The sequence below is a fragment of the Amaranthus tricolor genome, chromosome 3 (assembly GCF_026212465.1).
Source record: "Amaranthus tricolor cultivar Red isolate AtriRed21 chromosome 3, ASM2621246v1, whole genome shotgun sequence".
In the NCBI taxonomy this organism is placed as follows: domain Eukaryota; kingdom Viridiplantae; phylum Streptophyta; class Magnoliopsida; order Caryophyllales; family Amaranthaceae; genus Amaranthus; species Amaranthus tricolor.
Window position 1 is genome coordinate 6,558,740 of NC_080049.1, and position 16,187 is coordinate 6,574,926.

The following is a 16,187-nucleotide window of genomic DNA, read 5'->3' on the forward strand; positions in this document are numbered from 1 at the left end:
AAAATTAGCCTAGCTTGGACAAAATTTTCAAAAAAGTTCAAAGGATGGGCTAAGCTTGCCCTTTGTAAGATTAGCGGGTAGGTTACGACATAAAAATAATTACTATCAGGAAAGCCTGTCCATCAGCTTATTTTTTATATATTTTATTATATATATTTATTTTAGTTTTATATATTAGGACTATTAATATGAGAATAAGTTTTCTTTCACCATATTAATCAAATCAGTCAAATATGAAATTAATCCCCATTTTTCCAAGGGGCATATGAAACAAACACTACTTTTTATTGTGATTTTCCCCTTTTCCTTTGCTAAAACTACAATGGGAGAAAAAATGATTAACAATATTAGTCGTTTCTAGTGTAACTAGAAAAAAAAAAAACACTAACATTCATGTAAAAAAAGACTTTTATTTCTTTATTTAGAATATTACATTAGACAAGGATACAAGGAGCTCTCTATATATAAGAAGAACAAACATATAGGAAGTTGTTTGTAACTAACTCATAACAACCATGTAACAACCTATACTAATAACAGCCTATTGTATATTAGTTATGCCAAGAGTTGCACAGTATATCCCTTAATTATACTCCATACTGGCTCCTTGATCACACAGTGTGCATCAGCTTAAGTTGTTGTTGCTGTCTTGTAAGGAATGTCAATACCAATAACCCTGTTGTCTTGATGTCTTGTTTTGTTAGTATTGTTAATAATTTTCAATTCTCATATGGAGTGGTGTGTGTTAAAGGGTTGGTGTTCTCTTGCTTGAAGGGATTTAGTTTTCCCTATCCAACAAGAAGAGGAGACAAGTAGTGTATCAGAAGACAAAGGGTATATTTTTTTATATCTCTCTACTCGTCTATATATGTTGCACGTTATGTTGTTTTTGATGAAATAATTTTTTTCTTATCCTCAATTAGCAGCATGTTGTGCCACTGAGTCTAGTCAATCAAATTCCAATTCTCTTCATTCTCTCAAACTGTTAAGAGTCTCTATCATCTCCTGTTGGTTTCTTATCCACTACTTAAAAAAATCCTCCAATGTTTGTGTGTACCTCTGTTAATCCTATTCCAACTGATCCCATCAATTCATCTTAAGAGAATTGATCCATGTCATCATCAATTCACTGTACATCTCTTGATTTACACACACCCCCCCCTCCCCCTCAATTCTCAACATCCATCCATCACACGTTAGCCTAACCATCCGATTCATCACCTACACCATCATTTCCGTCCCTTTGCCAGTTAAGTTCATTCTATGATAACTCGAGCCCAAACCAACTCCCTCAAGCCTAAAGCTTTAGTCACACAATCATCTTCTTCACTCATAAACACCGAACTAATCACTTTTGTGTTGCTGCTTCTCATCCTTAGTGGAAAGTTACCATGAAAAATAAGTTAGATGCTCTCACTGGTACATTTACTTGGACTTTTGTCCCTTATCCAACTCAAGATGATGTTGTGTTTGTAAATAAGTATACCACATTAAGCGACATGTAGATGGATCCCTTATTAAAAGGAGGGTGTTGACTATAATGAGACTTTCAGTCTTGTGGAGAAGCCTAACACAATTCGATTAATTCTTTCTATAACTCTATTGCTTCTGGCTGGATTATGAAATAACTAGATGTGAATAGTGCTTTCCTAAATAGGGAATTGCCAGAAATAGTGTACACGTCTCAACGACCAGATTTCATTGATCCCAAGTTTCCAAACCATGTTTGCAAGTTGAATAATGCACTCTATGGTCTCATACAAACATCACGGGCTTGGTTTAATCAACCATGAATTTTCTTCTTGCTCATGATTTTCGTAATTGTAAAGTCGACCCTTCTCCGTTCATTCATCAACGTGCTCAATCAATAACCTTCTTATTTATGTCGATGGAATTGTTATTACGAGTAATGATCCTACCTTCATCTCAAATTTCACAAGACAACTACATACGTTTTGCTGCTAAATATCTTGGTATGCTTCTTATTTCCTTGGCTTGGAAGTTCACTATGCTCAACAGGATTTGTATTTATGTGAAAGAAAATATTTATCTAATCTTATTAATTGAAACAAAGTGACCAGTTGTAAACCAGCTCCTAATCCTGCAGATAATATGTATAAGCTTTTTCATCATGGAACTTCTTTTTCAAACCCTACCTCTATTGTAGTCTTGTTGGGGCTTTACAATATACAACTAGCACTCGTCCTTACATCTCCTTTGCGGTCAATAGAGTATGTCAGTATATGCATTCTTTCATGGATGGACATTAGCTAGCCATAAAAACGAATCTTATGGTATCACAGGAACTTTTACTCATGGCTTATTCCATTGTCACTCTAATAATCACATTTATTTGCTTATTGTGATGCCGATTAGGCTGGTGTTCAGGATGATCTTCTTTCTTATCATGGCTATGTGATATTCTTTAGGGATAACTTGATCAGTTATGTTGCAAAGAAATAAACTATTGTTGCTCGTTCTGGCACAGAGGCATTTGTTACTCGATTCTTTAGTTATTGAGTTGAAATTTTGTCTTTTGAGGTTAAAGGACTAAAGCTAGATCTTGCTACAATATTAAGGAACTCAATTTTGGCCAAAGTGAGCAAGAATGTCCTTGTTTTTGTTCTTACCACCGCTTAGTTTTCCATATATAATTACATGTTTGTTACTTTTATGTTTTTAAAGTTTGTCTCATTAGATTAATAAAAACTCGAAAACTGCTTAAGTGAGACAAATTGATAATAAATTTTTTGAACAACATACTTAACACCTAGCAAAGCAGTCAATACTTTCAGCCATCCAAACTGGCCAACAATTTAACAAAGAGCTCCAACCGACAATTATTCGCCAAACAAAACTTACAAAATAGTAAACATTCACACATTATGGATATTTTAAGAATAAAAATTAGCTCAAAAAAAACGATCCTTGTATGTGGTGTGCCTGCTTATGCTCTTCGAAAATTTATATCTATAAAAATGTACGGCCACTTATTTGTTGTAATAACTTGCAGCCAAAAAATGAAACACACCAAGCTTATTGTACACACTATAGAACATCATCATCATCATCATCATCATCTTCTTCTTCATCTTCATCATCGTCATCATTGTCATCGTCTATCTCACTCAATCAAGTTATGATTAGAGAGTGAGTAGGGATATGAGACGGCAGAGCATATCTTTATCGAAGGAGATAAGTAGGTTGAGCCAATGAGACCTCGACTTTAGATAGACTATGGAACACAAGATAAAAACAGATACTTGGAAAGATGCTATCTGTGTTTATACCATTCTACTCTAAGAAAGGTTCTAAATTTGTATAGTCAAAAATTGTATGAGTTAATCTTGTACTAGATCTTCAAAAAAGTATAGTTGGCACTAGTTCAAGGAGCAACCAGACCTTCAATTGTGTAGATCAGAGATTCTGCCCAGTCAACTTTAAACATCATTGCTTTTAGAGTGTCCAACACATTGTATTCCGGATCTAGTTTCCGCTGCCAACCCTGCAGAGAAATAAATCATAAAATTATGGCGAACAGCGGAAGAGTTGGCCCTATCAAGCATATCCGTAGAAAACGAATGTTACCAACTCACCAAGGTAGCAATACAAACAGTACAATTGCTACGAACTGATTACAAACAACAAGCGAACACCAAATAACAAAGTCTTGGTTGCCAAACAACTCTACATTCAATTTCAATATATTGGGGGTATTTCGCAATTGGCTATTGGCTTTTTGGGTTGGCTTGTTTGACCAGCTAGAAATGTGGGTTGTTTTTGTTGGCTTTTAAGCTAGCTGAAAAAGTCAGCTGTTTATGAAGATGTTTGGTAAATTTAGGTATGAGATGGTTGTTTATTAGAGAAAAAGTGAGTCAATAAGTCAAAAATGAACCAAAAAAGCAAACTGGAATAGCTTTTTTATTTTGGATTAAAAGCCGGCTGAAAGCCATTTAATAAACACTTTTTTTTGGCTATTTGACCGACCAACAAGCTAAAAGCCAAAAGCTAACCAAAAAGCTAAACAAAAAGCCATTCACCAAACACCCTCATTTTCTGTTGGATGTCATTCATTGAAATTAGCAAACCATAAAATATTGAGTTTTTTTAAGCGACGAATAGATCCACTACACTAACAATTCGTCGGTATAGTTATATTATTATCACACAAGAAAATATACCATATGTTAAACAGCCATCAAAGTTGAGAGGTGTAGGAAGAAACCGTACTAATCTGAGTACAGAAAATTTTCAACAAAAAAGAAGGGAGCAAAAATTACCTCAAGAACCATGGTTGTTACAATTACAGTACAAACATTTCCATCAATGTTAACTTTATGGTGCCGGACTAGCTCTAGAAGTTGCTGCATGCAATCAGCAGCATGCAGAGAACTGCCTTCAGGAGACTTCCAGACATCGAAATGGCTTTCTACTTCCTGTTTAGAAACTGCTGTATTGTTAATGATCATAATAGACAGAAACAATCAGCACAGATACAGATTACTGTTCTGAAGAAATTGATGCTACAGCATAGATACCGAAATGATTCACTGAGAAGACACATTTGAAGTTCGTTTCATTATATGTATGCAGACTGTTGAACCTTTTCTAGTAGCATTAGTTTGGAGCATAAACTACAATGAAAACAACACCAGCACATTCATAGAGTGCACTTAACCATCAATAGCATGATCTATCTTTCTGCAGTCAACTAAGCTAACTAGCTCTCTATACTGAGTCCTGACATGAATAACCAAATATCTAAAATCAGTTGCGGCTGTATGTACCTCAACAAAAGCCCTAGGATTAGGACAATTTTGGCGTTCTGATAATTGTAGAGTACATTGCGCAGCTGTGCGACCATCTCGAAGAGCAATGGCCTTGAAAAACTCAAGTATATTCATCCTATCCCGTTTAGAAAGTTCAGCAGTCATGCCTACATCAAGAAATACAACATGAGGTCTTGATTCAAAGAATTGTTCCGGGCTTCTCTCTTTCATCCGAACAAGTATATTTCCTGGGTGCATGTCAGCATGGACAAAATTGTCAACCTGCAATGAGGACCAGTTTTTCATACATAAATGAGTCTAAGAATAGCATTACCAATCAACTGTCTTCATTAATACCCATTAACATTTATTATCACGATCAGTGTAGTTACTCATAATTTTAGTTGACAAACAAAATAATTAACTATAAGTTAACTAATTATACACTAAAAATACCTCATCTAGTGCAATTATAATAGCTATGGCATATTATTGCATAATAATAGCCGTTCAGCAACAAAAATGCAACTATAAGTTTTAAACTCTCCTCATGTGATTTTTTTTTCAAAAATCACACCACATCGGCCACGATTCGCTTTATTACTCCGCTTTAGCTATTATTCGCAACATCACAACCGCTTCCACAAACGCATTGGCAATCGCGGTTTTTTTCCATGCATGTAACCCTTATCTACACATGCAACTTGTTTACACTTACTTTTCCTGAAATACCTACTATTCATGAAAAGGGGCTTACTTGTTGCAATTTTTGATTTCCAATAATGTAAAGCATAAACATGACAGAAATCTGGCTTAATGCCATAAATTTTGGACGGTTAAGAGTGAGAAAAGAAGAGTAGAAAGGGAAAAAAAAAAAAAAAAAAAAAAAAAAAAAAAAAAAAAAAAAAAAAAGCACCAACACAAAGGATAATTTCATGAATCTCCTCCAAGAACATATCTTGTGGACTATGCAACACTATTTTAAAAATAACAAAACAAAGACGTAAGGAAACAAAATCAGAAATTAAGTAGGAAAATTTCCACTGTGTTTGACTTTGAATGTTCTGAATTCTTTGAATAAATGATGTTGAGTATAATGCATATTGCACACTTCACTGATTTCTAAAGCATAATTGATTCCAATCCTATGTCGAAATATAATAGTGAGTTCTTCACATCAATGACTACATCTTTCATCATATTATGTTGTGTTGGATGTGGTGACTCATAACTCAATCTTGAGACTCTTAATAATGTGGAAGTTTGGAGGTATATTCTGAAAAGGGTATATTTGAAGTTCTGAAGTAGCTGCGAAACATTCTGCCCAGGTTCTGATGCTCGCTCGACCAAATTGCTCGACCCCCTTAAGTCCCTCGACCGAGTCGAACGGATTAGTCGAATCTACTGTTTTTGTTTTGTGTGTGCTGTCTTTCAAATACTGTTATAATTTGTTATTCCTTTGTTTTGTATACCGATATAAAGCTCATGTACATCATTAGTAGAAGGGTAAGGTCCTTCTAATCATCAAGAGGGAGATTAATCTAGAGAGAATGTCACATTCAACTTAGGATTTTAGTGTGAGGAATTGGAATTTTCTATATTTCTTAATAGAAACATTCTAAGGGGGGTTTCTCCATTAGTGAGTTTGGTTATGCAATTGTAATCAAGAAACTCTACATCAATAAGATTGTCTTCAATTGTTTTTCGGGTGGGGTTTTATAGTCTAAAATCATATTGATATTAGGATTTTCCGTACCTTTCAACTTGTGTGTTAATTCTTTACATTTTTGCAATTCTTTATTCATTATTTGCAGTAGAATCATCATAAGGGAGCAATTGCTCTAACATGTTGTGTATTGTAACAACATTTCAGGTGCTATTTAAAGAAGTTGTTCTATTTCTAAAGCTACATCTTAGCATGGTATGAAAGAAGCCAATCGTTCTTTCTTAACACATTGACGTTCTTGTCTCAACTTTAATGGAAGATCCCAACAATGTTGCACCTTGTGAAGTTGTAATACCTAATATGAGGACCTCCACACATGAACTGTTGAGGACAAAGGCAAGAATAGACTCTTGCGACGGCAAAAAACATTTCACTTTTGTGCCCTCTTTTACAAACAATTATCAGATTTCTGTTAAATTTCATGAGTGTGATCAACTCTTATAACATACTCTTCCTTCTCTCTGAATCCCCTCATATATGAAAATTTTAGTTCAAAGGAATGGAGTGAGAAAATCGACTACTTGTACCGAACTTGGATACCCATGTTCGAGTATCTTCGTTGTTGCTCGTACTTGGGTCGTACTTATGTCTAAGTATTTAGGACCCCACTCGAATACCTTTTTGGTAAAATACAGAATCCGAGCAACAAGGTTATTAACTTTGCATGCTAAAATCCAAGAATAAAAAATTAAAACAACGAGAAGTCAATATAGAATCAACAAGTACCCTACAACAAGCATTGATGAAGATGAAACCACTTAATAAATGTGGAGGAGCTCGCTCAATAGCAAGACCATTAAGCTAGTATCACTAACACACAATAACTTGAGGGAAAGTATCTTATTTATTCAATACTATTCAAGATTTTGGGCCGTTTTACTTCTTTACCCTTCATGCTTTTCCGATATTATTTCAAGGGAGTGAGAAAGAGATTACACCAAAATGAGCACAAACATGAGGTGAACTTGATTCTAGCCTAAAACACAATTTTTTTAAATAGAGTAGCAAAGTGTTAAGTATAAGGCAATAGTAATAGTCCCTCCATCCAAATATTCATCCAAATATTATGTTCCACTTTCGTATTTGAGTTATTTCCTTTAAATGTTCCACTTTCCCTTTATAGAAAGATTTATGGACAGCTTTACTCTAATCACTAATCGTAAAGATATCAAACCTATATTCTCATCAATATTTTATCAATATAGAACCCCACATGATTCAACTTTTTTAATTATTTTGTACTTCTTTCAACACTTTATTGATATAAAACTGTATGAATCTACTTTCTTTATCATTTTGTACTTTTATCGATATTTCATATTTAATAAAGGACCACAGACCACCACTTGCATGCAAAGAAACATGAAAAATGAAGGTGGAAGTGGAACATAATATCGGGAAGGTGGGTATATTTTTATTATTTAACAGCTCGTCAACAAGAACGTCAAAGAAAAGAAAAAGGATTGAAGCTTGTCAACGACAAATTCAAAATTTCCAACTTCTTGTGGTAGTATGAAGCTTGAATTAAGATAGATACAAGTACACAATTATTAATGGGATATGAAGAAATTTAAGAAAAAAATGTAGGAAGTGCTGGTGCGTTTCATGATATGATGGGTTTCCAAGAGTCTCCAGATTATCATTTAATTGTGAAAGAAAAGAAGGGAGGAGAGGACATGTGCTAAAATGTGTAGAACAAAAAATTTTAAATAAAGGAAAATTAGGTTTGGGGGCTGCTTGAATACTCTCACATGCCCTGGTCAACATACGCAGTTGAGCCAGTAATATTAAGCTTCAACGCCTGGTATATAATCAAGCAAATCACCAAATAAAGGTTCATAAGCAAGTGCATTTTTATACATGTTTTGCATCAAAAACATCTATATTTTTTTTTTTTGGAAGATATATTTTTAATAACGAGGGAAACAGAAATTACACAGAGAATCATTCAAACAGGAAACTAGAAAGTTGTTTATTAAAGAGAAAAGCCTCATACCAAAAGCATTTTTAGAAGGGCGTGACTTCCAATATGAGCAAGTGCTGTTTTGACACTACCGTGTCCTTCAAGTTTATCGACATAATGCAAGACACTTTGGCCATGTTCATATGTTTCCACTAGAACAGCTGGGTGGACCAACGGATAGAAAGGTTTTGGGAATGAAACATCCTTCCATCTGCGGAAATTATAGATAAATCGACTCAAATGTGCAGCTTCTCTTGATAAATCAACTTGAGACATCATAAACACAGCAAACTGTTGCAAGCTTTCATCTAATCTTAACCATTTCAACGTCGGTATAAAGTTTGAAACTTTAGCGAAGGCATTTATTATCATGAAGTCTCTACGAATTGCCTCACCAACGCCTGGGTGCCTAACCTTCACCGCAACTAACTTAGGCTTTATTGCGCGTCCAGGATAGCAGTATTTGAGAGTGGCTCGATGAACTTGAGCAACACTTCCAGAAGCAACAGGCTCCTTTTCAAAATTCTCAAATATTTCACCCAGCTTGCGGCCAAATGCATTCTCGATTGTTTGCTTCGTGAAGGCAAAGTTATGAGCTGGTGCATGAGAGTGCAGGTGCGCAAGTTCTGTGCAAATATCTTGAGGGAAAAGATCTGGTCTTGTGGCTGCCCATTGTCCCCATTTAATGAATGCTGGACCAGCCCTCTCTAGGGTGCAGCGAAGAATACTAATCCAGGACTTTCTAAACTCTACACCAAGTGAATCTGTGAAAGGAGCCATTACTATGCAAGGCGAGAATATGATAGCTAAATAGAGTGCCCGGAGAATTATCGCAATAATCTCTACCAGAGAAAACACAACAGAAGTCAAATATACTTTTCCATTTTGCGCATGATCGTAGAGAGTGTCGGACACTGGGAAGGATTCTGCATGAGTCCATCGACTTGAAAAATGTCCACCTATTAAAGCAAGCACACTTGGAGCCAGCAGGTGATAACGGCTCAAAGCTAAACTTACAGCAGCTGCTGCTTTGTTGATACGAGAAAATGTTTGTCCACCACAAGTATTCTGCAAATATAAAAGCCTTCTCCAAGAAACATTAACTTCACGTGAGATTGTAAAGCTTGATGAGAAACAACGCATATTCCGTGTTCCATTGATGATAAATAGATTTCTTGATTTGGGAAAATTATGAGAAGCATAGCTTTTGGTCACAAGATTGTACTGAGAACAAAGATCCAAATTCCTAAAGCCACATTTCTGCTCTTGGAGAAGGGAATGAACGATCCTTCTTAGTCGCCCGGCAGCCAAACTTCTGCAACCAAAGATTCCACCAGAAATTATGTAACTCGTACATGATTCTTGTAACGTAAATAAGTAAAAGATCCATAGTGAGACAATGATGATATAGTTTGATTACAATGAACCTGCAGAACATTGGATCAGAATTAAAACTGAGCTCTAGAATGTTTAAACTAAAACACATAGAATCGGATAGTTTCATTCTTGAGCCACAGAAGCAAACAATTTTTTAGGTAGTTAGTAACACAATTACTTTCCCATTTCCCTCGGTGCAACAACAACAATTATGTTATTGAAAAACTAAAATATAAACTAGCTCATTAAAGCAAGTGCAGTTCTGATGTATGCGTTCGCAATCAAGTGTCAACCAAAAAATTATCTTTGATATTACAAGGGTAAAGCGAGGCTGTGGCCTGCGTCAATCTAAGAATTTCCATTTGGGACCCACTTTATGGCACCGGGGGAGGGAAATGTAATGAAGTTCTTAATATAGGAAACCAGGAATTTCGCAAATTCAATATCGAATGGGAGTTGATTGGTAAAGGCACTTGATGTTCCAGGCTCAAGCAATATCGGATGGAAATTATACAAATTCTAGAAGGAACATAAGAGAAGGAAAACAGACCCCATATTTTCTACTTTCAAGCACTTCAAAATTACATTGGGATTTGGGGTACAGTTTCCTAAATGCATTTACTGGTATTGATCACATTTGTGTAGCACAAATATACAGACATTATACTTCATTTCATTTCTTCTGTTTGCTTTTTGTTGGGTGGGAGTTTATATGAGTTCTGCATTCTGATACCATAAAACGGCCGCACAGAATTTCTACTTCAAATTATCTAAACAAGTAAAAAGTCTCAATAAAGAAGGTTCATGTTCTACTTCTTCCCCATATTCATTTTCAATTGATAAACCCTATATTCAACACACTTGACACTCCCAACTTCTTGATGGACTAAATCCTATAATACTATTTTCATAAAATAAGACGTATTTAAACAATTGTTATTGTTCTCAACAAGTCGAAATATTCATGTGGTCGACCATTAGGAAGCCCAGCCTAATCTTTTAGGTCTAAGGCTTTGGCATTTTTGTTGTTCTCAAAATATCTAAAGAATCATAACTAGACATCACAGAGCCTTATTTAAAAGTATTCAGCACAATGTACACAGTATAGACAACATCTCTATAAGTTCTTGTCATTAACACTGTACTTTGCAAAAGAACATAAATTTATAAACGAAAAGGTCAATTGCTCAAACCCACATCAAATATTAACATATCACTAAATTGATTTGAGCTCAGCAAGAACATTCATAGTTAAATGAAAATAACTCAGAATCATTCTTGGAAATAAAATAAGGATGAATTAATTATTGTCTGCTTTCATAATGAAACAAGACGAAAAGAAATCGATTATAAGAAAAGGAAACGAAAAGACTTCGAACTGAAATGATTCAGATTAAAAGAAAAGATACCCGGACATGATTGATTGAAATGGAGCTAGATTTATGCAGGAATTGCAGGCATGCTCTCAAGCTTAAGGATTTGGGTTCATCGTCGTCTGCCAGGTTTGTGCTCAACTTTGATTCTTATGTTTGAATTTCCGACCACAATAAACCAAAAGAAGAAATACGAGTTCTTATGTTACAGGGAAAATTGTCAAATTTCATGATAAATAAATTTTTTCCAAAAAAACAGCTGGTCTTAGACGAGACCGTCTCAATATGAGACAGATGGCCCAATCTACTCAATTATAATTTTTCTTAATATGCGCTCAATATTTGATTTATTTAAGGTCATAATTGATACATTTAAAGTTAAAACTAAATTTTTTTATAAGTTATAAGTGATTATAATTAATCACTTTAAGGTCTGAATTGATCATTCTTAAATCAAAATTGAATTTTTTTATAACAAAGAAGCTTTGAACTTTTGGTCATTTCCAAGAGCATTCATTGACTCGATTGCCAAACATAATTCAAAACCGAAACTTCCTCCACTTTCACATTTAGGGTAAGCAAACATTACACGGTTATACCTGTAACTTTATTTCCAAGTCCATTATGAACATAAATTGTTGAGGAAAGAGCAACATCATTGTTATTGATCGATGATTAAAGAGTACAAGTACTCTTATGTTCTATTAAAACCATCATGTATGCATTGAATAAGTGTACTTGTATTGTGCAATGTTTTAACACTATTATAGATAGTTTTATTAACCATTCATTTGTTGTTTGAAATTTATCCATAGAATGATAGAATAATACCATTTTATTAAATTTTGTTCTGAAATTGTGAAAACAAAATTATATTTAGGTAGAACTTGATCAGTTTAACGTTAAAAATTGATCACTTATAGGTATAAATTGAAATTTTTTATTTTAATTCATCTGTTTAAGTTTTACTTTACGTTGAAATTGATACCTTTAAGGTCAAATTTGATAAATGTCCAGAAAATGAAAAAAACGAGGGAAAGCGTGTGATGCTGTTATATGCGCAAATTGGCAGCCCAAATTGACGGTCTCATAATGAGACTGTCTCGTCCAAGGTTTTGTTTAAAAAATTAATCGCAAAAAATACTTAATAAAATTTTTTCTTTTCCAAAGAGTGTAACATTTTCTTTCAATTGACTGTCAAAATATAAGGTTGATTGGTCATATTTTCCTATTTTCTCACTTATCTTCAATTTCTTTTCCAATTCAATTTCCTCACTCATCTTCTCCTCTACTTTTTACTCAAAATCAAAAATTTTTCAAGCTCAATTGAAAGAGGAGATTAATCCTTCTTCGTGAGAATCAAACCCTAAATCATCAAATCAAACCCTTATTAAATAATCAAATCAAACCCTTATTAAATAATCAAATCAAATTCTTCAAGCTCAATTGGAAGAGGTGATTAATTGTTCAAACTCAATTGAAAGAGGGTATTAATCTATCAAATTTTACTCCACAATCACAATTTCAAAAAAAATCCACTAAACTATTAAATCAGCAAATCCAAACTTCAAAATCTAAAAGCTGAATTGCACGATACAACCACAATTTCCTAAATGAATTAACATGATTAAACCATAATCCAAAAGAAACACAAAAAGAATTTTGTCGAGGATTGTAGTAGCAACTGTAGCAGCAAATCCAACAACGTTGATGGTGTTGAATATTTAGAGTATATTAAATCCTAAGAATTATCACCAAGTACTACAAATAGTAGTGGGATAAAGTGTACTAAAAATACAAGGTCCAAAGGGGTCAAAGGGAAGGACAAAAGACAAATTGGAAAACCGAGTTAGCAGGAAAAGCCGACTCGGCTTTCCTGATAATGGGCCTAAAGCCGACTCGGCTTTAGGTATTGGATTGAACATTTTGTCCAGCAGAAAAGTCGAGTTGGCTTTCCTGTGGGTGCATGGAATAAAAGTCGACTCGGCTTTTTGTTTTGACAGGCCAAATGTGCCTTTTCGTATTTTTTGATCAATAAGCATCGTATTCTGTTCTTGTTCAACTTTAATTCTGAAGTTACAAGTGACTTAATAGTGTGGAATAATACTCATGAATACCATAGTTATAATGGTATTAAATATTGATTGATGATCATTATACTTGATCATCAATGGGTGATCAAATGTCCATGACCCTTTGGTATATTTGAACTAGTATAAATAGAGGCTTGGGGAAGGATGTCACTTGCACCTAATGTCTGATTTCTCTTATCCTTGCTTTCTCTCTTACTTGTGTTCTTTCAAAAAGAGTTATAAACTTCTTGTTAGAATTTTCCAAAGTTTATAATTCATCGAACACTTTGTCATTAAGTGACATATCCTAAATACTAAGGGTGTGTTGTGTGGTTTGTATCTCGTTGTGAATTTTCAAGTGTAACACCCCGTAATTTATCGGGTTTAAAAATAAATAAAATATAATAAAATAAAGTATAACAAAATAAAATAAATAAGTAATATTAAATTATATTATTTTACATAGTTAATTATAAGAAATAAAGTAAGTTTAATTTTAACGATAACGAGTTTTATCGCGTACGATGTTATCGCGTGACGTTTCTTTGCTGTTTTAACAATAATATAATATTACTTAATTAATTAATACAAAAAAAAAAGTAATATTAAAAGGAAAATGAAGAGTGGCCGTGTGTTTTATGGCATGGGAGGAGTCTCGTAACTCCTCTCATAATTGTGTTTATGGCACAATTATAATCCTTGTTTAAATTACCTATTAATTCTTTAGTCTCCTTGAATTTCATTGCCATTGCAATTGTTTCAAGAGCTCACAAAATTCAGAAAATTTCTTTGGAACTTCCTCTTATTTCGGCACTTCAAAAGAAAAAAAAAATTCTTGTTGTTCCATCCAATCTTGTGATCTAAGGGTAAGTTTAATTGAATTGTTAAATTGTAGATTTTATATACAATATATTTTATGTATGATGATATCCTATGACTTATAAGAGGATTGAATATTTTTCTTTTATATACGAAAATTTTCTCTAATAATCCTTTAATAAGCTATAATTTGTTAAAAGGATTAAGAAAAGGAACTTCATGATCAATATTCTTTAACAAGATTTATATTTGTTATAAGAATTAAGTATTTAAAGTTATATTGATATTTTAATAAATTTCTTATGGTCTACTTTTCTCTAACAAAATTTCAATTTGTTAGATGAAATGTAAATGGTATGGATTAAGTAATATAATCATCCAAAATTTAATAATCCTTTAGCAAAATTTAATTTGTTTGAAAGATTGTGTTATATTTATATATATGTGTCTTGATTTGTTAAGAGAATTAAGTATTTAATTTAGTTATCGTAATTTATGAAATTTCAAGTCTCTTGAAGGATTTTGTGAATGTGACCTTGCTAGAGTTATTTTGGTCATGAGATTTCAAAAGGGTTGATAATGTATATATATAAAATAATAATAACAATGAAATATATATATATATATATATATATATATATATATATATATATATATATATATATATATATATATATATATATATATATATATATATATATATATATATGTATGTATTCGAGCAGCAGTTGTTCTGTCTCGTTAAAGGTACCGATCCGGAAACGTTGGTCGTGTTCCGTTGTTTTATGTACCGATGCGTTTAAAACTCGTTAAACGCTTAAAATAATTAAAAATAGTAATTGGATGTTAGAAATTATGAAAATTGGTACCCAATGTAATTGACGCGTTCCGAACGCAATGGCGAAGTCGGATTTTGCATTTGAATTTTCTAATCTGTCCGAAATGGCCCGTAAAGTTTCTGGTCAGAATTTGAAATTTGGATCCATTGGGAATAGGATGTAAACAATTAAAAATTATCAAGTCTTAGTGATATTTTAGAGTATGGAGTGGATTAAATGTGTAAACACGTTCTAATACGTGATCGTTTTGTGTGTGTGTGTGTTATTTAGGACCTCGATTCGTAAGAGGGCGAAATTTCGGTCATGCTTGAATATTGTTGTTTGCAGCGCTTAAAGGTACACGCTTAGACCATATTGTTTATGTGGTTGTGCAAGTAGTGTTGTTTCATTTCTAATCGAGGCATGGTAATCACATAAGGATTAGACACTTCAAATAATTTGAAAGAAATTAATTGGAAATTGAGAATTTATGTGTTTGTCACCCAAAGGGGTTGACGTTTGGTTGTATTATGTTACCCAAAGGGGTTAACGTATTGGTTTGGATTATTATAATTATTGTTCCCATGGCAGTTTTGGATCATTACGGTCACCATGGGGGTATGCATACTTTAGCCTTTGACGACCCGAACAGGACGGGCAACGTCTTAGGTCGGTGGTTGCCTTAGGATTAGCTCTCCCAAGTGTATTCCTCCAAAAAGATTTGGATTTATACTTGAACGACCCGAACAGGACGGGCAACGTTACAAGTTGGAATTATCTAATAATGAATGGTTTATACTTGAACGACCCGAACAGGACGGGCAACGTTACAAGTTGGGATTAGTTAATAATAAATGTATTAGAGCCTATGCATGCTAGGATGAATATTTTGCTTGTATTCAACCTGATTGATATTTGTATGAAGTCTCTGACGTGTATTGGTTTGTTTCTTTGGAACCTACTGTGTGTTGTCATACGACGACTAGTAAGTTGATTGCAGGTGGGGTCTGGAGTGAGGTCTCGACTTAGAACCCGTAATCATCAAGACCATGCTGTTATCTTTTTGTATTAGATTATGAGTAGAAAAAAACTTTGTACTTAAGTAACAGGAGATAGTGTAGTTTTCTTTTCGCTTCCGCTTATTTCAAATAGTTTGTTTAGAGGCCTTTAGGCTCTCGAGTTGTACGTAAGAGATTTCGCCGACTTATTATCTTTCACGCTGGTACTGCTTTCTGTTTTATCTATATTTCTTTATCGAAGGAACGTTGAC

At 33.7% G+C, this 16,187-nt stretch overlaps 1 protein-coding gene across 3 annotated transcripts; it reads right to left on the reverse strand.

The window, feature by feature from the left end:
- Window positions 1–1,966: 1,966 nt before the first annotated feature.
- LOC130807287 (uncharacterized) lies at window positions 1,967–11,420 on the reverse strand. Of its 3 annotated transcripts, none has more exons than XM_057672442.1 (5): window positions 11,245–11,420; window positions 8,492–9,770; window positions 4,788–5,051; window positions 4,281–4,436; window positions 1,967–3,505 (listed from the first exon to the last, which is right to left on the reverse strand). In XM_057672442.1, the coding sequence occupies exons 1-5, from the start codon at window positions 11,250–11,252 to the stop codon at window positions 3,386–3,388; spliced, it is 1,827 nt and encodes a 608-aa protein (XP_057528425.1). In that variant the 5' UTR covers window positions 11,253–11,420; the 3' UTR covers window positions 1,967–3,385. The 3 variants fall into 3 exon arrangements, with proteins under 3 accessions (XP_057528425.1, XP_057528424.1, XP_057528426.1); XM_057672441.1 differs by having other exon boundaries at window positions 8,492–9,773; window positions 11,245–11,419; XM_057672443.1 differs by lacking the exon at window positions 1,967–3,505 and having other exon boundaries at window positions 4,311–4,447; window positions 8,492–9,773; window positions 11,245–11,419.
- Between the last annotated feature and the right edge of the window lie 4,767 nt (window positions 11,421–16,187).